Source organism: Hesperophylax consimilis, chromosome 4, assembly GCF_061612785.1.
Source record: "Hesperophylax consimilis isolate HC1 chromosome 4, BYU_Hcon_1.0, whole genome shotgun sequence".
NCBI lineage: Eukaryota > Metazoa > Arthropoda > Insecta > Trichoptera > Limnephilidae > Hesperophylax > Hesperophylax consimilis.
In genome coordinates, this window is record NC_142839.1 from 1,406,837 (window position 1) to 1,433,399 (window position 26,563).

At 31.3% G+C, this 26,563-nt stretch overlaps 1 protein-coding gene across 1 annotated transcript; it reads right to left on the bottom strand.

The window, feature by feature from the left end:
- Nucleotides 1–7,711: 7,711 nt before the first annotated feature.
- On the bottom strand, nt 7,712–25,388 carry LOC149424007 (trypsin-5-like). The gene is made up of 4 exons (XM_089631111.1): nt 25,284–25,388; nt 20,826–20,973; nt 10,653–10,893; nt 7,712–8,173 (listed from the first exon to the last, which is right to left on the bottom strand). The coding sequence occupies exons 1-4, from the start codon at nt 25,342–25,344 to the stop codon at nt 7,883–7,885; spliced, it is 741 nt and encodes a 246-aa protein (XP_089487237.1). The 5' UTR covers nt 25,345–25,388; the 3' UTR covers nt 7,712–7,882.
- Between the last annotated feature and the right edge of the window lie 1,175 nt (nt 25,389–26,563).

Below are 26,563 nucleotides of genomic sequence, written 5' to 3' on the forward strand. Positions count from 1 at the left end.
GCATTAAAATTATTATCAACATTTCAACTAATAAGAATTAACAAAAAATAAGTGGTATTTTTTATTAATACTTAAAAAAACATCAATGATGCCAAATGGTCGAACGCCGAGAGCGATGTCGCGCCAAATCATCAAAATTGGCCACTGTGCGGCGTGAACTGAACGTCCGCTTGCCGCCCGGTCGCGGTGGAGGTGGATACTGACAAAATTTTGTCTTGCGCCGAGTTAATAAAAATGCACAAACGCAAATCGAAATCGATTACTATTTTATACTTTAAGAATATATTTTTCGGTCATAAATTATTTCTAATAGTCTTGGTACATTATTTTTGTAAAAAAATCTGAACTATCCCAATTTGTAAGACCATAAATAAATAGTCAAATTGAGGGATTTTCGTGACAAATCGCATGCTCGGATTTATTTATTAGTAATTTTATTTAAAATAAAAACAAAATTATTATACATATTTTTGGTAGATTATTTATTGATTGTTTATACTGTAACATTATATGATTTGAAATATTTGTTTTATAATACAAATTCACCATTGAAAATGCAAAAAATCTGCGCATCCACCAACGGTAACACTTTATTACGATATGAAAATAACATTATTTTTCAAAATTTAACGTCTTGCTTTGAAAGATAAAATGACGGTCTTTCGAAATCAATTAGTATTTTTTTGAAGAAAAGTACGTCTAAAATTGGCCTAAATGTGACAAATTTCATGTCAAATCTACTTATTTCGCCTTAAACATTGTACATACAAAATATGAGAGTGAACATAGGTTCAATGATAACTCATCAAAATAACAATTCAACACACCTATAAAAAGTTCTATAAAGTTATGAAAAGTGACGAAACAAAAATTAGGTTAAATAGTTACAAATGTAACCAAAAATAGTTACATATATGTTGAATTGTCATTTTGATGAGTTATCCGCTCACCGTAAATATATGTATAGTAAATTGTATTTCATAGTCCTCTTCACTAGGGTGACCTGTGCTGAGGTGGACTAAAGTTATTCATTTATTTTTGGAATGACCATATCGATATGTTAACAATGAATATCAGCATACTGAAATATATTTTTAAAGAACTCAGACACATTTATATCAGACACATAAGAACTCGGATAAAGAGAAATTAAAAACTGTCTATTTTGCCTCAGTCCAGTCTCAACTTTCTTATTACATAGTATGTTGGGGATCAAGTACAAATAAAATCCGTGATCCATCCAACCTACTTTATAAGGAATGTAACGGTATATGTATAAAACAGCTGTATATCACTCAAATACTGTGTAGATTTTTTATCAATATCGAATTTGCAGAAAATACACAAAAAACCGGTGCAACTAGACTTGGCTTTACATTGAACTTTGTGGCCGTACATACTAAAACTTCATGTGGTCAAAGAAACTATTTAAATCAGGCACCGCTTATGTTAAATATTCTTCCAAATCATATTCTACGAATCTTAAAGGACGGGTTGTTTCGGAGAATTTGAACAATTCATCAAATTTCAACGTTCGTTTTCGGGTTCTGTGAAAATTCTATTGAAGTTCTGTTATAATATCATTATAGGCTAGTTGCTTGACAGAACTGAAATAAAAACAGAACTTGAAAACATCTTTCACAGAACTTGAAAATGAACGTTGAAATTCGATGAATTGTTCAAATTCTCCGAAACAACCCGTCCTAAGTCTACCAATTCTTTAGTTAAATTTAAAAAAATACTTTGAGGAAGCTACAAGCAAAAAATGTGTATATTCTTGGTATACCTTATATTGTAGGTTATAGGCATTAACATCGCTTGACAAACGGATTCTAGAAGCGTTCGATTTCAAGCACAAAACTGGTTTTTATTTATTTTGTAAATAATTTTATAAGAAAGCATAAAATTTAATCAAGTGAAACTGTCACAGATAATCTTAGCTATAATACTGTATTTTTTTAAAGTTGTTTCCTTTACGCGTTCATATATTTCTACTGAAAAGATTTTTCTTTTGTAGTTTACATTTATATTTTTTATTGAGTAATTTTTTTTGTTTTCTACTCCAACAAAACGATAAGAAAACCTTTTATTTATCTAAAACATATTTTTGGTATTCATAATGTAGGACACCAATTCGTTATAAAGATTAATCAAAATAGTGATTTAGCATTAAGCTTCGCCTTAAGATAGTTGTATTGACAAATGATTGTGTAAAATTTTGTTCTTCCTTGTCCGTTTTTAAATAATGAGATTTTACACTCTAGTTGTCTACTTTGTTTCTTCTTGGGATTGATTAAGGAGTATGGTGGTTAATATTAATATTAATAAATAGTTATGGTTCAAATATTATTACAATAAACTGTCAAATTACCCATCTGGTAACTGATCTAATACATATTTTATTGTTTTTATTTTATTAATATTTTGTCTTTGATTACACTATGTTTGCTTCACTCAAATGTAAATTGTTAAGCTCGATACAGGCTTACCCCTAGTAAGGTTGACTTTTTTGAGAAAAACATGATTTATGTTAGGTGAGATGCAATAAATAAAGGTAACTACAACCTAACAAATATGTTTCCGATGTTGTTTTTAATTATAAGAAGATACAAACTGCCAAATCTAAAAGAAACATTAAACCGAAAAGACACAAAAATAAAAATGGGAAACGAACCGCTCTGTCTTGCCGGGACAACATCTTTATCCACTCGACCATTTGAACCTAATAATTATACGTCATATTTGTCGATCTCATATTTCAAATTCAGAATTAACAATACTATTTTGCAACAATTTTTTCCCATATTTTCGACAGCAATCTTTTTAGTGTCACGGACAACCACATCCGATTTTTATTTATATGGGATTCCTACTGACTTTTTGTAAAGTTTAAATGAATTTTCAATTTTTATTGAAACAACTTTTCTTTAACAATGGAGGTTATTATACCTATCAATGTAATATTGAAGAAGAGACTAATACTAACAAATCTAAATGAAACATGATACAGAACAAGACACAGAAAATAAAAAGATAACGATCTCATTTTTTTTCTGTGTCTTGTTCTGTTTAATATTTCATTTAGATTTGTAAGTATTATCTTATACTTCGATGATATATTACATTAATGGATATAACGTTCAAAAATAAAAGAAGGCGAAAAAAAAATTAATCCTTAAAATTCGAATTTTAAATTATTTTTGTGAAACACACAATAACATTTTACAATAATACATGAAGAATCGTGTAAAAATTCGTGTAGATACAGTACATTAATTTAAACAGAAATTCAAAAGATTGGGAAACTGTGCTAAATACAAACCTGATATTATGTTATCATTAATCGTTATTTCTAGAACATGTGTTTATGAAATTCAAACAGTTTTACCAAAAACAGATATAATGATAACAAGTTACAATGATTAGCTGAGTGATAACATAAATGAAAGCAGATATCCAAAGAATCACAGGCGGGAAGTGAATAAAAATTAATGCGTTTATCAATAGTATAGCCACCACAGCATTTGAATTTTTAGTCAAGGGGTGCATAAACAATAAATATGAACATGTCATTTAATATAACTAAAATATCTGCCAAGTGTTGTGATAATGATTTTCAGTGCTGTTAGATCTTACAAACATAATATAATATTTACCCACATGAAATATAATACAGAATAAGAAGCAAACGAGATGTGCCTTCTATACATTTAGCACATGGCCTGTCTCTCAAGGTTAGTGTACACACGTTCGTTCATGCTCGATGGTGTAACGCTCATTGGAACATGTCTCAACGTGTATACCGTCTCGCTCAGTGCTTTATCGTTCGATATCGAGCCAACAGTTCAATGCGAAAAATATTTAAGGTACTTCTTGCCAGATGTTCGACAGAAATTTACGATTTGACTGAGCGTCTTGGTGATATATATATAAATGGCGTCTTGAGTCCCTGACTTCTTCTACCGTTCAAACAACTCTGTAAACACTCTTGGAGCTTATAATAACAAACTTTATGATTTTCATCGAAGTCAGTAAAAACATACACAGGCTTATATATATATAAATATATTTGTATAAAGCATACTTTGAGCCACATTATATACACTTTTTTTTAATGCCATTTTGTTTAATCAACCCTTAAAAACTACCCCCTCACAGTCTATGATGTACCGTTTAAAATATATATCGATACATACATCTAGAGCATACTTTGAAGACACATTTTTATTCTGTGCAGACGATAGTTTGAAGACAGTCCTCAATGTATGCGTTATATATAATTTCCCGTCGTGGTCTCAAATAATGCTTTTCACAGAGAGGTGTTTCGTGTACTTATAGCATACTTTCGACCTTATGGTAAGTAGGAAACTTTCGTTGGAATAATGTTTAGTTATTATTATTTTTCACGCCAGATGGCACAAATAAAAATATCAAATATGTAGATATTTACGCGCTGTGAATTTGGTACATTATGATAAAGTAATGTTTCGTCTTCAAGTCAAATCCTTTATGAAACTTACTATATATATTAAAATAGAGCTGTTATGATTTAAAAATTTTCATAGGGAATGAGATAAATTTATATATACTACATATAAAAATATTGTTGATGTATAAAAATTGAATGAATTATTAAATTGGCCAAACTGAAAAAAAAAATATTGATTTTATTTATAAAATACTTATATTTATAGAATTCATTGCAATACTTAAAACTCAAAAAGACATCACCCCATCACATATATAATAATGTAGAATCTCTCATTTTTACAAATAGCGTCTTACGTTATCACGACTTTGACATTTAAGTAAACAGAAACATTTTTTGTCATCAAATCGCACGTTCGTATAAAACTCATTCTATCTCCTTATATAATATATTAGGTTCATAGAGAGGGAGTGCCATTTTTTTTTTGCATTTAAAAAAATACCACAGTCTCTTGTATAATTCCAAATATTTTTATGAAACAGAAAACCGCCAGAGTTCGCCAACTTTTTAAATAATTATTTTTATATAAAACTAAAAGCGTAATAACAATAACCTTTATAATACGTTTGTTAATTAAATATGTTTTTGACTGATCGTAGCAAAGTGCTGATAATACTCGACCTTTTGGCATTTCATCTTTCATACTTCCGTTTTAAAATAAACTAATAACAAAACTACAGAAATGTACTTTGTTTCTTAATATATCAACTATAGTTTGACATAGTTCACTTTTTCGGCAATCAAAAGGGGACCAAGGGACGCCATGTTTGAAATTTTGGAAATCAAAGAATTTTCGTTTGGATTTCTTCAAATACTTTTTGTACAAGACGTCTGGAAAAAACTGTAAATAATAAGCCCCTGTACACAGTAACCCTCGATCAGTGTAGATTTAAATAAAATTATAATACTTACTCATCAAAATATAAATATATTACTTACTCAATAATATATAAATTCCTGTAATATTCAAAAATCTGTTAATGAAAAAATAAGAAAATACACAGATTTAGGAAATGAAATTAAAAGAATTTGGAATTCTCAGACGATAAAAATATTACCATTCGTTATTTCGGCTACTGGCATTATACCTAGCTCTCTCATTAAAAATTTAGGCGTATTAGATCTATCAAAAAATTTATATATAACGATGCAAAAGTCAGTCATTTTGAATACATGTAGAATAACGAAAGATTTTTTAAATATTTATGTTGAGGGATCAGTAGGATTTATAGGCCCTGTTAGAAGTTCTACCGAGCCGAACCCTCTGATATGAAAATATCTGGAGTCGGTGAATTATTTTCCCATTTGATCTCTGGTGAGTTGACATGTTGTTCTTGTATTGTTTTGTATTTATTTTGCTTTTATAATGCACTTACATAATGTTGATTGACTAGATGATCATTTGTGGAAAAGTGTGTGGAAGGGTTTAGTTTTTCCTTTGGGGAAGATTTAACCCGGACAATAAAATCGGAATTTAAAATAAAAATTCTTGTGTATGGGTTAGCTGTAAGAAATAGTACAGTAGTACAATAAATGTTGCTTGAATTTGAATTTTAATTCGAGTCTTTTGATAATTTAATTTTGTGATGTTTTGGACAAAACACCTCAAGGTGGAGCACAGCCAACCTAATTCACAAGAAGTAAAGTACTACTGTGTTTAAATACACAAATAGAAACAGAACCAATCGATTCATAGCCAATATCTGTCCAAGGCTTAGACCAGTAGGTACACCTGTTCAAAAGTAATGCTTTCAGTTATGATTCAAAAAGAAGCACGTCATGCATCTATTGATTGGCTTTTCAGTGGAGATGTTCTCGCCGTTGAATCGATGGCGACAGCGGCGGTTGCAGTAGGTGGCCAGTAGTAGATGTCCAATACGTCGCTCTAGTTCGTTTTTGTCCAACACACCATTTTTGGAAAAATTGAGTTAAGTATGCAGTTATTCTCCGAAAGCATTTATTTAAACGATAAAAGTGAAAAAAAATATTTTTAGTGTGTTGTCAAGACGCAGTTTGTCTTAATTCCACCAAAATTAAATCGATATTCCGAGCTTGTTTATCCAACACTGTGTCCTACATTCAAATTAAAAACGTGTTTTCTGCGTAATTTTAAACATTTGGAAGGAATTTTACTTAAAAATAATAATTTCATTACTTTAAATCATTTTAGTAAGCTTAGAATGAGCAAATTTCATTGTATATGCGTTTTTCATAAAAAAAATTTGAAGCCCTATTTCTCCCGATTTACGTTTTGGTCTGTTGGACAAAAACTAGCAGTCGGTGGCTAGCAGTAAGTGGCCAGTAGCAGGTGACCAGCAGTAAGTGTGCCCAGTAGTAGTCGTGAAACCATATTTTAAAAAATCAGTGTAGAATTTTGTAATAATAATTACTTAAGAAATTTTTAGATCGGACATTATAAAAAAACTGTTTTTTTTATTTTATTATTAAAACTACATGTCTATATTTTTTTAGTAACATTTTCGAAATCTTAGTAGCAAGATCCAACCTCACATCTACACAATTGTTTTAACATCAGTATTAAATGCATGCAAGTGGTATATTGAATAATAATTAAAAAAAATATTTTAAAATATGTATAATGGAATTTTTTTATCAATTTTGTCTATTGTATTGGGTCCATTGAATATTGTAAAATGGGTTTTAATAGAAAATTTAAATGTTTTTTTTAAGATTTTCATTTTTAATCTTTGAATTATTAGTAATTTGATTAAATTTTTTTTAAATATTATATTGCTCTTAAGGAAATAACACAACATTGCAATATAGATTGAACATATACTGTTTTTATGTTTTTTAGTCTAAGAATATTTAAGTGTTAGAAATATATTAATACATTTCCCAACTCGTTTGACAAATTTACAAATATGTGTATTCTATTTAAGATGTCGATCTGTATATACACGAAGATATTTAATTTTGGAAATGGTACTAAGTATAGAAAATGCTTGGTTACATTACATTCACTTTGATTGCAATTAGTTACATTACATTCACTTTGGTGTGTGATAATTTTTAACTTTGGTTATGATTTAAATTTACTAATAGGGAATGGTATAAATTTTGTTTTTTCTTCTTCTAGGTACAGTAACATTATTATAGTCTGTAGGTACCGACCTACCTTCAATTATTTTGACTATTATTGTAAAATAAATTTGTCATTGTTTTAAATGTGTAGGGAAGGTATCCAAAGCTTTCAAGTCATTTATTTCTGTGTAAGGTATATTTCTATCTGCTTACCCAGGATATCATAATTAATTTAATAATTTCTATTATAAAATAAATATAATATTTTTGGAAAGTTGAGAAAAGTAAATCAACGCCGGGTACACGTCAGCTAGGGTCAATTAAATCTCATCTGGACGGTCGGTCGTGTTATGGCTCAAGTAGTATGGAGTCAATCCAGCTTATGAATGCGGACACCCTCGTAAAGACGGCCGGATTGTCACACCTGTAGGTCCAGGAGTACAACCCATAGAGGGTGTCATTGACAAGAAATGGTGAGCCAGGTCTGTGGCTACACAAATATCTGCTTGGTTCGGTGCATATCATTCTGTCCGTAAATAATTCTTTCTTTGGGTAGATCGATTGATAGCTCTCTCTACAAGAAGTATTGCTCAAAGCATCAAGACCCATTTTATTAACAGTCAGTTCTGTCGAAAAGCTCTGAAAATAAAATGAAAAAAGTACAATTAAATATAAATTAGATTTAATTCGGATGTGATTTTAGATTATCGCGATTATACATGAGTATTATCGCGATTGGTTTTTAGGGTCGTGTTAAGCAACCATCTCCTTCATCATCATACTGCCCCAATAATGGACACTGCTGGGTATTTAGAAACGTTGGTTAAAGAGAGAGGAAGCGTAACGTGGCATAATATCACAAAAATCAATCACGACAATAGATTTAATTCGTTCAATGAAAATTTGTATACTTGACATATCTGAAGATAGGGAATGATTTTCCAACGTCCTTGATAATCAACGAGTTTATAGATGGCGTTATTTTTTTTTAAATACGATTTTTGCAAGTTATGCTTTTAAATATTAAGACTAATTATTTGTTTGCGCCCGTACATATGACATATGAATATGAATAAATAGTTTTGTCAGTATAAAAACTCCACTCTTTTAAGAAAAGCATACAAATACAATATAGTATAGATGATTCAATCCAATATTGTATGTGTATGCCTGTCTTGAATGAATTGAGTTTATAGAGAGTAATACTTGAATGAATTGAGTTGAGAGTATGCCGACAAAACTATTTATTCGTATTCATATTGCGTACGTATATTTTAAAGCATTACTTGCAAAAAGATTATTGTAATAATATAATTATATTAACAATTTCTATGAATGTGTAGAATATAACGAACGTTACTTTTAAGAGGAAGCTACAAGCCAAAAATGTGTATATTCTTTGTGTGCCTTATATCGTCACGAATATGGGTAATAGGCATTAAAATTGCTTGACGAAATTAGTCTAGGAACGCTCAATTTCAAGCACAAAAGTGGTTTTTATTTATTTTGTAAACAATTTTATAAGAAAGCAAAAAAGTTAGTCAAGGGAAACTGTCACAGATAATCTTAGCTATAATATATTTTTTTCAGTTGTTTCTTTTATGCGTTCATACATTTCTATTGAATCAATATTTTATTTTGCTGTTTATATTTATATTTTTTATTAAGTAATTATTTTTTATTTGTATTCTACTCAAAGGAAATGATAAAAAACCTTCATTTTATCTAAAGCATATGGTATTCATAATGTAAACCAATTCGAATAATGATTTCAATAGTGATTTGGCATTAAGCTTCGCCTTAACATAACTGACATGATATGTCTTAGCATAAGAACGAAAGAAATTTAAACAATACTCAATTTATAATTTACAAAAAAAGTCATTCTCACAAAATCATTTTTACTTTTATAAAGTAGGATTGTAGAATTTCTGGAGCTAAAAGTATTTAGTATTAATATAAAAATATTTGATAATTATTTACCTACGACTACCGTTTTTAATACCCATTTAAAATAAAACAATTATTTGATTCAACTTAATGACTATAAACAACAACTTTTATGCATTAACGATTTTGAAAAATATTGATATTTAATATTATTTAGGTAAATAATAATTTACGAGAAAATTTGCCATACGACACACCATTTTGACAGAACACCGATATGAACATCGCGCATAATTCGCGTTTGTTTGTAGGCAGTGTAGAAAACATGAGAAACATAATCGACATAATAGACAATTATTCGAGATCGCTGGCCACGCACGCGTTAATTATTAGGCGACCAAATTTGGTCCCAAACAACATATAATTGTAGTTTCTTAATATTTAAAGGTTTACTACGATTTTTTTCTCTCTCTCATGTTTTCTACACTGCCTACAAACAAACGCGAATTATACGCGATGTTCATATCGGTATTCTGTCAAAATGGTGTGTCGTATGGCAAATTTTCTCGTAAATTATTATTTACGTAAATAACATTAAATAACAATATTTTCAAATAGACAGCCTCGGGATCATTGCCTTTCAAATGAAGAAAATTAATCTTTCGAGTGTTACGACAAACAAACTGCGACAACTACCCAATAACATTAGGTATATAAATAAATGACACGAATTGAATTGAATTCCGTAAGTGTAAACTTAAACTTTAGGGTGCACAGTTGATTATTTTATATTTGATCGCACTAATCGAACAAAAAAAGTAGCGCCGCATATGAAAATCATAGTGATTCACCGAATAAAACAGGTATATGGACGGCCCGCTTAAGTGCGTCATCTGGACTTATATCAGTGAAACAACACGCCTTGTCTCAGTAATGTATATCTTCTCTATTAATGTGCTAAGTATCTGTCAAACACATTTCGAATAAAAAATTATGAAATATTTAAAATAATTTTGGTAGGTACCTAATTGATCGCTTATCTGATGTGATTTAATACTTGTCATTTTCAATTTTGAATTAAATAATTTTACGAATTACGCAGGAATACGTAGGAATATTTCACGCCACGAATGCACCGACAGTCGAAATAACTTGAATAAATAATATTTTAATTAAACAAAACATTTTCCTCGTCGACAAGAATGTAATTTAATGTACTCGTACTTACCCATGAAATATAGTTTCCATAGACAATGCCGTCTAATAAAGAATCCTGTTCTGGTAGCTTCACAGCAGCAATACGAGAGCTTAAGACCAATTTTGGATACACCTCGAGGATAGCGATATCGTAATCAAAGTCTGGGTCGTATTGTGGGTGAATTGTAAGTCCCGCACTGTTCGATTTACTTCCACCGCGGTCCGCAAAACTTGATCCAACACGAACCACTCTATTAAAAATACTCTTTCCACTAAAAAAAAACAAATTTAGGTATATCATGAACTTTGCAGCATGGAAATAGATGGAAAAATAATTAGTTACGCAGACGACACAGTTTTATTATTTAAATCTAAGGATTGGAATAAGGTTTATAACATAGCGAATCTAGGAATCACGCAAGTGAAAAAATGGTTGGACTCAAATACACTCACACTAAACATATCGAAAACAAAATTCACAACGTACAGCATAACTAACACAGGACAGCCAAAAAACAATACAAACACCATAAAAATACACGAATGCATAAACACCAACATCTGCGATTGCCCCCCTCTAGAAAAAACAGAACAAATAAAGTATCTAGGAATCCTAATTGACCATAATCTTAGATGGACACATCACATCAAACAAATCACAAATAGACTCCTCAGAACAATACACATTTTCCTAAACATAAGAAACATATATAAAATAAAACAATTGAAAACAATATATTATGCACTATGCCAATCAATAATAGAATATGGAATAATTGCTTGGGGAGGAGCGACAAACGCAGCTATCGCTCAAATAGAAATCGCACAGAAAACGATATTAAAGGTAATACTCAAAAAACATAAACTAACCGACACAGACCAAATATTTAAAAGCTGTGACGTACTTGATATACGCCAATTATATGTTAAAACACTACTAAACTACATTTTCGACCAAAAAAACAAACCCCAACAAACACAAAATATCACTAATAGACCGGTCAGACAAGCGTACAAAGAAAACATAAAAACTCCGACGGTAAACACTACCTTTGGACAAAGACACCATAAATACCACGCTATTAAAGCATTCAACAGTCTTCCACTTGAAACAAAAATTGAGGAAAATAAAAATAAATTCAAACACAAAATAAAAAAATGGATTAAAGAACAAAAAGACATTATTACCAAAATACTATAACATAAAAGAATAAAACATATACACGCAACACAAAAAAAAATATAAAACACACAACACACACAAACACATATATCATTATAAATGCCGATTTACATTCTCTTTTGATATTTTTCTTTTAGTGTTATAATTATATTTTAATTTTTAATCTTTATTTTTTATTTTAAATTTATCTTTATTTTAATGTTGTTTTTCTTTTCTTTTATTTTTTTTTAAATGTATAAATTCTTAAATTATAACATGGGGGCCTCAGCACGGGTAAACAACCCAGTGAGGCCAACATTACTAAATTGAAATATAAAATATTGTAAAAAAAATGTATCAATAATAAAAAAAAAAAAAAAAAAAATCATAGCTATATATCTGAAATTCTCCAGCAAATAAATAGTATCATATTTGCACTAAATAAAATGGTTTCAAAATTCGCACGCACAAGTCATAATTGGAAAATTAGATATTTTATTTATTTACTTATTTATAAGTACATGATACATGATTAATACATTTATTTAGAGAAGTACATTAGAGCACCATACTAGGCAGCTGCCTGTTTCATGGTTCCCAATGGAGGAATGGTTAGTTTGAATTTAAGTCTAGTGTAAACATATTTTGGTAGAATTATATAATATTATATTTCATAAAAAAATTATGAAAATTTTTTTAAAAATATGTTTTCAAAGTTTTCTATAAAATAAACACAAATATATAAAGTAGTACGAATATGTACATACATACATACACATGGACACGCAAATACATATACATACATACATTCATATACATATACAACACTAATACTCACAACATACATATACCTACATACATGTATCTTCTTCCTCACACATGTAAACAATATATACACCTCTATCTGAGTACGAGAAGCAGGTTACCGACACTATCCCACTCACTCATAAGAAATCTGACTTTATTTCTATTGGTAAATTGTTGATGATTTTAGGAGCAAGAAAATTAAATTGTGACTGAGCCATTGAGGTTCTTGTTGCTGGAATAGTGTAGATGGATTGGTTGGAGTATCTTGTGTTATATGTAGGTTGATTCAAAAATGTGTTTTTTGAATTTGTAGTAGGAGGATGTGTTTGATGTATAGGGATTTTATATTGAATAATTTGAAGTCCTTAAATAAGTCCTTCGTGGGGTGAGTGTAGTGTACTTTTAAGATAGTCAGCATAATCAATTTTTGAGCTTCAATTAATGTTTCTAATATAGTTTTAGAGCATCCTCCCCAGACTATTATTTTTTTTTTTCTTAGGATTGTCAACAGTGATTCATATCAAAGCTCTCGAAATTCAATTACACTAATTAAACTTGGTTGATACTATCACTAATTACAGACAAACACAACATTGATGAACACAAAACTATACGTAAAGAATAATGTACATGTATGCACCTACATGCATACATGTATACACAAATACATACACTTACATATACATTTCATAACAGCAACAGTAATTATTTTATAGATCAACACGATAGGTAGCTTTAAGTCTTGTTTACGTTTGATTTGAAGGTGGCCAGTGATGACATTGACAAATCAATGGGATGACTTTTATATGTCTCGTTAAAATAACGGCACATTCTTGGTAAAGGTGAGTCATACCCCAGCTTAGTTTTATATTTTTTGATATGTAACGGAATATAATGTATTAGTCGGGAACCAATTCTAGGAACGTTGAACATAATTTGATAGAGTAAAAAAGGGCAGTTTATTAGAGCATTAATAATTTTGAAAAGGAAATTTAAATCGATATTTAGTCTTCTCTGTTCAAGGGTGCGTACATTGTAGAAATTTAGTCTATCGGTGTAATGAGGAAGTGATCGAGCTCGCTTATCACAATACGCTAGGTGGTACATAAAATGTTTTCGAACCCGCTCTATTCGCTGAATATGAACTTTGTAGGTTGGACTCCATATAGAACTTGCGTACTCCAACACGTTGCGGGTGAAGGAATTGTATAGCGTTATTTTTGATTTGGGATTCTGAAAATTTTTACTATTTCGTTTGATAAATCCTAGCATTTTTAGGGATCTAGAAATAATGCTGTCGATATGAGGTGTGAAAGTTAGTTTTTTATCAAATATTACGCCTAGGTCCCGAATGGTTGTGACTTCCTGGAGTTTAGTACCGTCGATAAAATATTGAGTTGAGATTGAGTTGCGTTTACGTGTAAAAGTTATGTGGACACATTTTAAAGAATTCAGAAACATTCTATTGTCAGTGCACCATTTAGAAACTCTGTTGATATCATTTTGAAGGAGTATTGAATCAAGTAATGTGTGGATAATTTTAAAAATCTTACAATCATCGGCGAACAATAAAATTTTAGAATCCAAAATAACATCGCACAAGTCATTAATAAAAACAAGGAACAAGATCGGGCCCAAATGGGACCCTTGAGGTACTCCAGACGGCACATCTAATCCTCTTGACTCATAACCATCAAATACTACTCTTTGTTCACGGTCAGTTAGATAGGAGTGAAACCAGTTTAGCAAGGTACCATGAACACCCATGCGTTTTAGTTTATGTATTAATAATCTGTGATTTACCTTATCAAAAGCCTTGCTAAAGTCAGTGTAGATGCTGTCTATCTGTTGACCTTTATCGACAGCTTCGGTTAAGGTAGTGACATAGCAAAGTAAATTGGAGGATGTTGATTTCTGGGAGAGAAATCCATGCTGTTTTGGAGTAATAAGATTTTTGAGATGATAATTCAGACTTGGACAAATTATTTTTTCGAAAATTTTAGCAAATGAACAGAGAATGGAGATGGGTCTATAGTTTGTGACGTCGTGAAGGTCGCCACTTTTAGGTATAGGTACAATATTTGCTTGTTTCCATCTTGTTGGGAAAACGGATGAAGACAACGATTTCCTGTAAATGATAGTCAGAGGGAGTGCGAGACTGTGTGCACACTTTTTAATTAGGATAGGTGGAATTTTGTCGGGACCCGGACCTTTGCTCTGGTCGAGGTTAAGCATTGCTATTTTTACATCGTGCACACTAATATTTACTGTGTGCAGAACGCCGTTTGATTGATCTATTGAAACGGGATGAGGTTGAGTCTCTTCGTTGCCTCTTATGTTATCTTTCTCATATACTGATGAAAAGTGTTGGGCAAATAGTTCACTGCTTTCCTCGCCATTGGATGACTTTTTTTCTCCATACGTCATATTTTGGGGGATAGTACTGTTATTTTTTTTCTTTTGTTTGATAAATCTCCAAAAAGTTTTAACGCTATTATGATTAACCAGACACGATTCGATTTGTTGAATATATTTAAAGTAGCAATTACTAATGAGTTTGGAACAACGGGTGCGTAAGAGTTCGTAAGAATTTCTATCACGAGGATTTTTATATTTTTTATAAAGAATTCGAAATTTATTTTTTTCCTTAATAAGTTTAACTAAGTCTGGTGAGTACCAGTGGGGATACTGCTTATTACAATTTACAATTTTGGTTACGCATTTCTCAATTATACGATTCAGATGAGTGTAAAATATAGAAACCATATTGTCCACCGACATGAATTCAGGTAAAAGTAATGCCCAATCTAGTTCTTGTAATTCCTTATTGAATTGAATGTAATCATTTTTATTAAAATCATATTTAAGTAAGGTTTTATTTTTTAGCATTTTTGTTAATTTGAAATCAAAACTAAAATCAATCTCTAAGGGTGGGTGATGTACATCAATGCGACTTAAGATATCGGTACTTTGCCTGACTTGTAGTTCATGTGAATTGGATAAAACGAGATCTAAGATTCTACCGTTACTATTCACAATGTCATTGAATTGATTGAGGTTATTTAGGGCAAGAAAGTTCACAAGATGGTTGCCGATGTCATTATTATAATTTTCTGGAGATAAGAAATGAGTCTGGTTAGGCTCATTGCGGGTCCAACGAATACCTGCCAGGTTGAAATCTCCTATAATTAACAAATTCGATTCACCAACGCCTTCCAAAACATTGCTAATTTTTTCAAAAAGGTATTCAAAATTATCAACAAGCAACGGGGGGGGGGGTATATAAAGAGCACAGATATAGAGACATCTCGTTAATTTGTTCTGGCTGAATTTGATAGTCACCCATACGTCTTCCAAGGTACTTTCCCAATGCTTACAGCGGTTTGTTTGGTACTCTTGTAAAACGGCTATCAGCACACCCCCTCCGTCACTTTTATGGTTAGAAGAACTGTTACGGTCCCTTCTGAAAACATTATAACGCGAGCCAAAAATTTCTGCATCAGATATAGAGTCGTTCAACCATGTTTCAGTTAAAATAATAATATCAAAATTGTTATTAAGTATTTCTAGATAAACTTCATTAAGTTTAGTTCTTAAACCCCTGCAATTCTGGTAATAAATTCTTAGGTTGTCCATGTCAGTATAGATAATTCACAGATAATATACCAATTGAAATTAAACAAAATACGGTAGGAATCAGGCAAGCGAAGCTAACGAGTCCTGGTTGCGAATCACCACTACATGCGCTGTGTTTTCATCTTTACGTACAAGTATTTTACCATTACGGATCCACACGAATTTATAATTAGCTTCTTTCGCTTTAATCCTCGTGGCTGCATGCAGGGCCTTGTTTGCTGGTGTGAGGTGTTTGCTGACGTATACCGGTGATTTGATGCCGTCGATGCCTAGATGTGTTGAATTTAGCTTGGAGTTCATGTTTTTCTTGTTGTAGCTGACGACTGCAGCCAGGACTTCATCCCTTGCCCTCACGCTCGGGAGCTTCACGACGATTGACTTGGGCCTTCTGGAATCTGGTTTGATCTTGGGGACTCGATGAATGTTAAGTATTTCCGACTCGGCAAAGGGGCGAGAAATCACGGTTCCAAGTTGTTTAACGATCGATATCAGATTCTCAGATTTATGCTCAGGTACGCACTGGATCTCTACGTTGGTTTCCCTGGCTGTCTGTTCCATGTGGGACACGCGTGCGTTAAGATCGCGCACTTCTGAGTTTAGCTTAACATTCTCAGCTTGTAAATTTTTTATTGTGCCCAATGAATCAGATAACATTTTTTTCAGGTCTTCATACTCGGCGGAAATGAAGCTGATGGAGTCTTTTATGTCTGGCAGAATATTTAGTTTCGTATTAATTGTTTCGTTCATTTCTCGAAACTTTTTATCGATATAACTAATGATTTTATTGTCATCTTCCTCAGCGTCACTAGATGTCGTTAATTTCTTTTGTGCATTCCTCTGTCGACTCATGTTTATAGGAATTATTTATTTAAATATTTAATTTTTAATTTGAATGTAGACACAGTATCGTGACTAATGCACAGAGCGAGAATGATTATGCCTGGTTGTGATTTTGGCTAAAAGTGATGTTGTCAATAATTAGTTCTTATTTCTTCAGATAGATGGTGTAGGATTGTTTATTTAAATTTAAAAAAAAGTAAAGTTTTTTTTTTTTTTTTTGCCGGTGTGAGGATCGAACTCGATGCGCCGCGGGAGAATAATGTGCAAGCGATAGTGGTGCGTTAACCCGCGCTGCCACGGCTCCCTTCTGTGTTTTGGCGTATTTCACTCCTATATACTGTAAATTGCCTTAGCACAGTATATAATAACAGATGGTTGATTTTTCGGCAAGAACACTCTGACACTTCACAGTTAGTTTAAAACACTTGTAAAATATAAATGAGACTTTATAGATTTCACAAAATTCGACAATTCTCTAGAGTGTTCTTCGGGGACACATTTAACGATAAATTATATGGTTATTAGGAATTATAATCTACAAATTTTGGATATTTTTGTGGAGCGATTTTTTGACATGCACTCTTTATCACTTGACAAATAACTGATGAAGTTATAGAAGAAGATTATACCGTGAAATATAATTGATTGACATAGGGAAAAATATACCGTCTTTAGTTTGTTTTTATTTAGAATATTTCGTAATGATCTGAAGATATACGCCAATATCCGTATACGGTTTGTAACATTGATTACGTGATCTTCCCACCGGAGTTTATTGTCAATTATTACACCCAAATATTTGATGGAATCTACTCGTTCCAGTGGGTTGCATTGACAACTAGAGATATCTCTACAAGAATGTATTTTTAGATATGATTGGTTGAAAGTTAACCTTGAATGTTAAGACTGTAGGTTAGATATTTCGTTTTGGTTATGTTTAATGTTAGTAGATTATTATTCAACCATTGTTTGATAATTTTCAATGTTAGATCGGCTCTATGAAATTTTTCTTCCCATGTTTTACTTTTCATTACTAGGGCAGTATCATCGGCGAAAGTAATTATGTTGCCATCAATAAATAATCTACATAAGTCATAATATAAATGAGGAAAAGTGTGGGACCGAGTACACTGCCCTGCGGTACACCAAAATTGATGCTGGTGTGATGAGATGGTTTAAGTGATGGTAACTTAACACATTTCTTTCTATCTATTAGGTATGATTTGAACCAATCAAATGCCGTATTTTTTATTGAGATAGCAAAAATTTTCCTATTTGAGTTAAGTGTTCGGACACATAGATGTGTCTGGCGTCTTGCGATAATCCCAGATCCATTGTATTTAATTTATTTGTCGAAATTGTGGTAGATTTTTTGTAACTTTTGATTTTGGATAGGAAGTCGTCGCGTGATTTAATGTTGTTGAACGTCGAAATAATCGATCTTGGATTTTTCTCGGAATTTTTCGGTCCCAATCTGTAGATTTTTGATAAAACACAATATAATGGTGCGTCGGTATTATTGTAGTTAATAATTTTAGAGATTTTTTTGAGAACTTCTACTTTATTTTCAGTCTGACTCCGGAACACCTCGTATGTCGATATTGCAAACTTGACTTAAAAACTCAAATCTATCAATTTTTTCATCCTGTTTAGAATAGTATTTTTTTAGGATTGATTTAGTCGATTTTTTAGTAAAATTATATCATCCTTGACTTTTTCATGTTTTTCAGTTCGACAATCTTTAAGCGCTTACTTAGATCTTATTGTTGATCTGACATAAATTGGATTGATTTTATGATTTCGATGTTTTGAAGTCTGATAGTTCCTTTATAAATAGATGTTTCGTTAAAATATCATTAGCGCCATCTGTGGTTGTGGTTGATAAGTTTTCTGTGTCATTTGATTGATTTGTGTTTACAGGTTTTAGCGGTTAGGTAGACTGTTTTGCTTATTTGACAGAAAATAGCTGTTCATGTTCATTGGATAATACGTCATTTGTAGGTTGCTTTGGTTTAATATGTTTGATATTTTTAACGCATTTTTTACACTTCCATTGTAAACTTCTTGCACTTCGCCGTGATGTATCATAATTTTCTGCACAGCCAAGATGGTAGTTTTTTTCACAAACACAACAGCATATAAAGTATGATGGAGTAACAATGTTTTTTTCGCAAACGATGCATTGTGTATTCGCGATAATGATGTTTTACACGAAATTTATATAAAAAAGTGTGTTTTTATGGTTAATTTTATTATATGATGGTAATCACTTAAATTTCCGAAGGAGACACTTATTGTGTTTTACAGCAAAAGATTCTTTCAAGTAGAAATTGACACTTCGTGGCAGTATTGAAATTAAGGTAAAAATACTAAAAATAGGTCACTTCACGAGATAAAAAATGTCTGGTTTGACACGCGGTCTTCAATTCAGAAATAATGTGCACTTTAAACTCAGTTCACAGTTGTTTTGTTTGGTGATTTTTATTAATTTAATGTGGAGATAGAAATACGTCAAAACTAGACTTAGAAGGGTAGGTAGGTATTGATATAATTAATATATTATATAATATATTTGACATTCATAATATAATTGATATAATTAGAGGTATATATAAATATATAATTATACTTTCCCGTATTTATTTTAATAATATGTATTTACGCTCTTTAATTGGCGTGTTTAAGAAAGGAAATTTTAAACAGAGCGGTACTACAGTACAAAGTTTTGATCAGAATTCGTCTACACAAATGTGATTCGTCTCTCGGTATAAGACAGATTTCGAATAATGTAAAGCCAATAAGAAAAGTACGAATATGATTTATTACAGGCATTACAAGAATGCTACTCTCAGGCAGGTATATTTAAGTTAAAATCTAAAGGCAAGTTTTTAGTTTAGATCTGAATTCTGTTGGACTTTTTAATGATCTTAGTTCCGGAGGGAGTTTATTCCAAGCCTTCGGCCCAGATGCTTCGAAAGCGCGATCACCAAACATTTGGCTTGCGCTTGGATTGCAACCAGTGTTTACCGGGATGGTTCAGAGATGTAGGATGGGGCCATTTCATTGATGGATTTAAACACCATTCGGCACAATTTGTACTGGATTCTTTCAGGGCACTTAAGCCAATGAAGGTTACGAAGGTGTTCTGAAAAGTGCGAATATTTAGAGACCCCGGTTACGAGCCGTGCTTCTGCATTAAACACTGATTGAAGTTTTACTATACTATACTAGATTACCATACCGACCAAAGATCGTGGTCTCCAAACCCGACAAAATAAGGATTTTTTTATAAAGCAATCATTATTATTGAATGCGATCTAGTTTTTGGGTGATTGCCATGTCAAGAGGTACCTACTGGATCTAATTATTAGGTCATCACCATGTCAAGAGGTACCTACTGGATCTAGTTATGGGTGATCACCATGTCAAGAGGTACCTACTAGATCTAGTTATGGTGATCACCATGTCAAGAGGTACCTACTAGATCTAGTTATTGGGTGATCACCACGTCAAGAGGTACCTACTGGATCTAATTATTAGGTCATCACTATGTCAAGAGGCACCTACTGGATCTAGTTATGGGTGATCACCATGTCAAGAGGTACCTACTAGATCTAGTTATTGGGTGATCACCATGTCAAGAGGTAACTACTGGATCTAGTTATGGTGATCACCATTTCAAGAGATACCTACTGGATAAACAGTTTTCTGAATAGTTTCCAAAGCCCTATACATAATATAAATAAAATCGTTTCTTACGCAAGGCATGACGCAGTGGTCAAAATGAATGAAGAGTCTAATATAACTCCGTTGCATTGGAATTTATCTTCGACCCCGTCTTTTGTCTCGTATATAGCTGCCATGTATGGGACATCGAGAATGTCTCGCTCATCATAATAGCTATCTCCTGCAACACAAAAACATTTCTAATTTTTACCACGTTTCCACAGCATTTATTAGATGATTTCACATTATACAGGACGTGAAGGAGTGTACATACCTGACATACTTTAACCAGTGATTCCCGACATTATTTGTACAAAAAAATGTTGATTAAATTCTTGCCCACGATGAAATTTATGAAACAAACAAAACAATAACACATCTGCCCTGATGATGGACACTGCAATGCTGTCCAAAACGTTGGCTAAAGAAAGAGTTAGTGCAACACGGCATAACACCCCAAAAACAAATAACCAAAATACTTTTGGCCGTGAAAATCTTAAATCATATTTGACATTTATGAAGCTTATTTTTTTAAACAAACAAATAAATCTTTCATCTGTCGTCACTGGTTACTTACTTAGTCGAAAATCCTCCCGATCCTAACTGTCCAATGACTGATTTTTGATGTTTTTATTTCGAAAAAACATAAAAAACGTCACCGGAGGCCAAAATTTCATTAATATTTTTTCTCTAAACAATGTAGGAATTACTGTTAATTAAATGAAGAAGAAGTCAGGTACGTCCCTTAATACCCTGTTAAGTTGGCTTTTTGGTTAGTATTATTGTTACAACTTTTTCGACATTCAAATCCATTATCAAACGAGACGACTTATTTATATGATTTTATGTACCCATAAGTACTCAATTTTTAGGAAAAAAACTTCAAATTTTATGTATTCAGTAATTGGTTTTTGTGCAAAAATCGAACGGTTTTTGGAATATTGGACTTGCAGCTTAATCATTCTTAGCGATAACTTAAACGAATGGACTTTATGTAGGTGGTGATTTTTTTTTTAAATACAATTTATTTTTCGTTTCTTTACATGGTATCATTATTTAGGATCGAATTTTTATCCTCACTAGTACTAGCTTGTATCGAGGTTAATCATTTTATAAAAATAATGAAAATAACCCGAAAATTAAGTAGTATTTTAAAAGAACAATATTGTTACATTAATGATTCTTACAAATAATGTGTACTTACTAAGCTAAAGGAAGCCAATTCATAATCATGTGGAGTGACCACGTGTTGATATTAATATTGATTGGTACTAACATTATATGCCAATAACTTAAAAAGCACAATGATGAACAGAAGAAAAAAGGTTTTGGATAATTCTATTAAATTTAACAGGCTTAGGATTAAAAAAATATATACATATATTATTTTTCCATGAGGGGTTGCTTCCCTGATCTATGGAAAAACCTACATATTACACCTGCATTTAAAAAGGGCAATACTCATGGTGTTACAAATTACCAACCCATTTGCATGCTCTCTACAATCCCCAAATTGTTAGAAAAACTTATACTTGATAGAATCTCTATACATCATTGTACCTAATCAACATGGCTTCATGCCGGGCAGATTGACTCTAACAAATCTTTCTTCATGCAATCAATTAATATTATTTCTTCAAATTTTGTAAATTCACTTTGTGGCACCATTTTATTAATGAAATAATTAAAAACACTTTGCTTTTACCACGATAAACTTTATTTTTAAAAAATCAACATGTTTCGATAACGATGTTCTCTTCATCAGGACATTAAATGTACTTAAACTAAATTTAAGCATAGAAAAAAAGCGTGGGAAGAAATGGAAGTATTGGTGAGGCGGGGAAGAGAGGTGAAAAGGGGAGGAGATAAGAAGATCAAAGACATAAAATTACAATGGAAATATGTTTAGGATAGGGTTATTCACAAAATTAATTTGTGTGTTTCTAAGTGTCCCAGTTGAAGAAAGCAAAACTATTATAACTTAGTGAATTCTTCAAAATTGTCTAATGACTTAGCCCAGGATTTATTAAAATGTCTTAATGTAGTCTTAAATTTTTCAAACAAAAAGACGGTTTGGCAATGAGATCAAGTACCAGTCTTTTAGTAGATGTGTGTATTTTTAAACCATGTAGAAAATAAAATCTTTAATAGTTCTGCCTTATTACTAAAATTTGTTTATTTTTGGAAACGTTACGTAGATGATGTTTTTTGTACTCGTATATGGACCGGTACCAAAAGACAACTTCAAATGTTTCTTAATTTTTTTAACAAAATTCATAAAAACATTAAATTTACATTATAAATAGGAATTAATTGTGGCATAAATTTGTTGGATTAAAACCTAACTATAATTAATAATATGATTGAATTGAATATTTTCTAAAAGAAACATACGCTGGTATAATTATACACAACTCATCTAACCATCCATTTTCACAAAAACTCTTAGCTTTCCATTATTTGATCAATAGATTAATTAATATCCCGTTATCCCCAAATAATTTCAATGCTGAAGTTAACACCATTAAAATAATTGCATCCAATAGTGGTTATAACTCCAAATTAATAGACGACATACTAAAGGAAAAATGTAAGAAAAAAATTCATTTGTCCTACATTTACCCGTTGCTAAGTGAAAATATTAAAAAACCATGGAAAAATATTGTTTGTAAATCATCAAACCTCCAATTCAATTCAATAATGAAAAAAATCCCTAATACAATACAGCCAGCTTTCTATACAAATAATAAATTGAAAAATTATATTTTAAATAACAAGGACAAAGATCTAAAAACGAAAAAATCCGGAGTTTACCAATTGAATTGATGATTGTAACCATTTTTACATAGGTAAAACATGAAGAAATTTTGAAACGAGGCTTAAGGAACATTTGAGATGTCTAAATAGCAATAAATTATTCGGAATTTGCTAACCATCTAATTGAATTTAACCATTCATTTGATATAAATACTGGTTTAAAAAATTTACACACTAACGTTAGTGGATTTCACTTAGATATTTAGAAATATTAGAAATTAGGAAAAATATCAATAGAAATTTAAATATATTTTAATAATCAAATTAATTTTGTGAATAACCCTATCCTAAACATATTTCCATTGTATTTTTTATCTTTGATCTTCTAAGCCCCTCCCTTTCCACCTCTCTTCCCCTCCCCCCACTACTTCCATTTCTACCCACGCCTTTTTTCTATACTTGGTAATTTAGTTATAGAACATTTAATGTCCTGATGAAGAGAACATCGTTCTCGTAACATGTTGATTTTTTTAAATAAAGATTATCGTTGTAAAAACAAAGTGTTTTTAATTATTTCATTATATCATCTTCACTTGAAAATAAATCCCAAGTCCACTCAATTAATACCGACTTCGTAAAAGCATGTGACAAAGTAAACCATAAGATTCTTATCAATAAACTTAGCAAAATCGGAATAGAAGGTAGATTATTGGAATGGATAAAGAGCTGCCCAACTAATACAATTCTAGAAGTAAGAAGTAATTCTAATCTGTCATACAATTATGTGTCTAAGTAAGTGGAGTACCTCAAGGGTTGTATATATAGTGGCACTATATATAATTTTTACGAGTTTAAAGAATTTTTTATCGTCGGCCAAAAGCATAATTTTAACATTATTATCAAATTAATACAGTAACCATATCATTAATAAACAATAAGAAAAGGATTTCACCCAAAAATCAACATTAAAAATATGATATTCTTCTTAAGTTCGAAGTCAAGTCGAATATAATTCTTCTATCTGGTCCCCTAACTTTAAAAATGCTCCGATTCCATTGAAAAAAATTAGAATAAATTTATAATATATATTAACTTTATACTCGGTCTACCAAAAGAAACTATAAATTACAACCACTTGATGAAAGAATTAAAATGATTAAAACTCTCAGATAGAAGAATCGATTCCGACTTGACTTTTGTTTTTAAAATTGTTAAGATGAATTGTTACAGAGAGTCCTGATTTATTGATCCTAATCACCTTCAACATACCAACTACTCGATCGAAAAATATTTTTAATTACAATAACAATACCAGGACTGAGTCATTTAGGTACTCATTTATACCTAGATTACATTAATGTATACTTACAAGAAGGCTATAGTAACATAAATCAATAATATTGAAAACTAAGCTAAGCATAATACTATTTCTTTGGCATTGAATTTATATATTACTAATGGCAATTATTTTTTCTTGATTACTGTTTCACTAACCTATTATGTTTATCAAATGTTTGTAACAGCCCTTATGGGCCTAGAATATATAGATAAATAAATATGTTGTACCGTAAATTATCTTGCTGTTTTCATACTGCCTACTATAATTAAAACTTTGTGCACACCACTGCTAATAGATATAAATGAATCAGAAGGACACTCGAAAAAAGGCCTGCATTGATAAATAACAACAAAACACATTAATAATATTATCTAGAATCAAAAAACAGTACTTACCGTGTACATATGCACCCATAAGAGAAAGAAAAACGACAAAAATGATACCAAATCGACCCATTTTAGTAAATTTTGTTGAAACTGGAACCTTGTTTAGTAAACGAATGCTATATTTATAATGCCCGAGTAAAAGCATTGAAAGCGATTCTCACGACATATGATAACCCGTATCAGACTAAGTTTCTTAAACTTTTTAATGCCACAAATCGTGTGGATGAAATTCGTGTAAAATTATTGTAAATATATATATTTGAATTGAAGATTTTAACTATAAATCTGACAAAAAAATCTGAAATACAACTCTGCCACTGTTTAATACTGAAACAGTTTTATGATTAAAATATTGAAGATAATATTAGTGATTTCTAAACGAAAATCTGAAACAGAAAAATCAGAAAAGGAAACGGTCACATCTGGGACTCGAACCCAGGACCCTTGTCTTTCCGGGACAGTGCTCTACCAACTGAGCTAATGGGACCCTATTCCCCTCGGTCACTTTTAACTGTGTCATACTTCGAATAAGAACTACTAACATTGTCTTCATTTTTTCACCGCACATTTTTATTGGCAACTATCTTTATGTATGATCGCAAGATTCAACCCGAACTAAATGCATTTTTATTTATTTTTTTAATTAGCTCAGCTCATTAGCTCAGTTGGTAGAGCACTGTCCCGGAAAGACAAGGGTCCTGGGTTCGAGTCCCAGATGTGACCGTTTCCTTTTCTGATTTTTCTGTTTCAGATTTTCGTTTAGAAATCACTAATATTGTCTTCAATATTTAAATATAAAATTTGAGGTTTTACTCAATAAAGTTATTCCAAAAAATAAATATTCATTCTAGACTTGCAGAAAAGTCAACAGATGTCACACATTAAAAATAAAAAAAAATAAGACAGGTTTATCTAAAAAGATGCTGTCTGGATTGCATTTAGTTCGGGTTGAATCTTGCGATTATACATAAAGATAGTTGCCAATAAAAATGTGCGGTGAAAAAATGAAGACAATGTTAGTAGTTCTTATTCGAAGTATGACAAAGTTAAAAGTGACCGAGGGGAATAGGGTCCCATTAGCTCAGTTGGTAGAGCACTGTCCCGGAAAGACAAGGGTCCTGGGTTCGAGTCCCAGATGTGACCGTTTCCTTTTCTGATTTTTCTGTTTCAGATTTTCGTTTTCAAGAACCTTAATTAATTGTATATGGCTGAGAGTGTCAAAAGCTTTTGAGTAGTCAATAAAAAGCACCAGTACATGTTTTTTAGAATTAAGTTGAGAATTTATAAAA

What these genes read in the sequence shown, in the direction of transcription:
- LOC149424007 (XM_089631111.1), bottom strand. Translation starts at nt 25,344, where the DNA reads ATGGGTCGATTTGGTATCATTTTTGTCGTTTTTCTTTCTCTTATGGGT. An exon ending in TATGGGTGCATATGTACACG is followed by an intron (nt 20,974 to 25,283) that starts GTAAGTACTGTT and finishes TTTGTGTTGCAG; the next exon opens with GAGATAGCTATTATGATGAG. An exon ending in ATGGAAACTATATTTCATGG is followed by an intron (nt 8,174 to 10,652) that starts GTAAGTACGAGT and finishes TTTTATTTTCAG; the next exon opens with AGCTTTTCGACAGAACTGAC.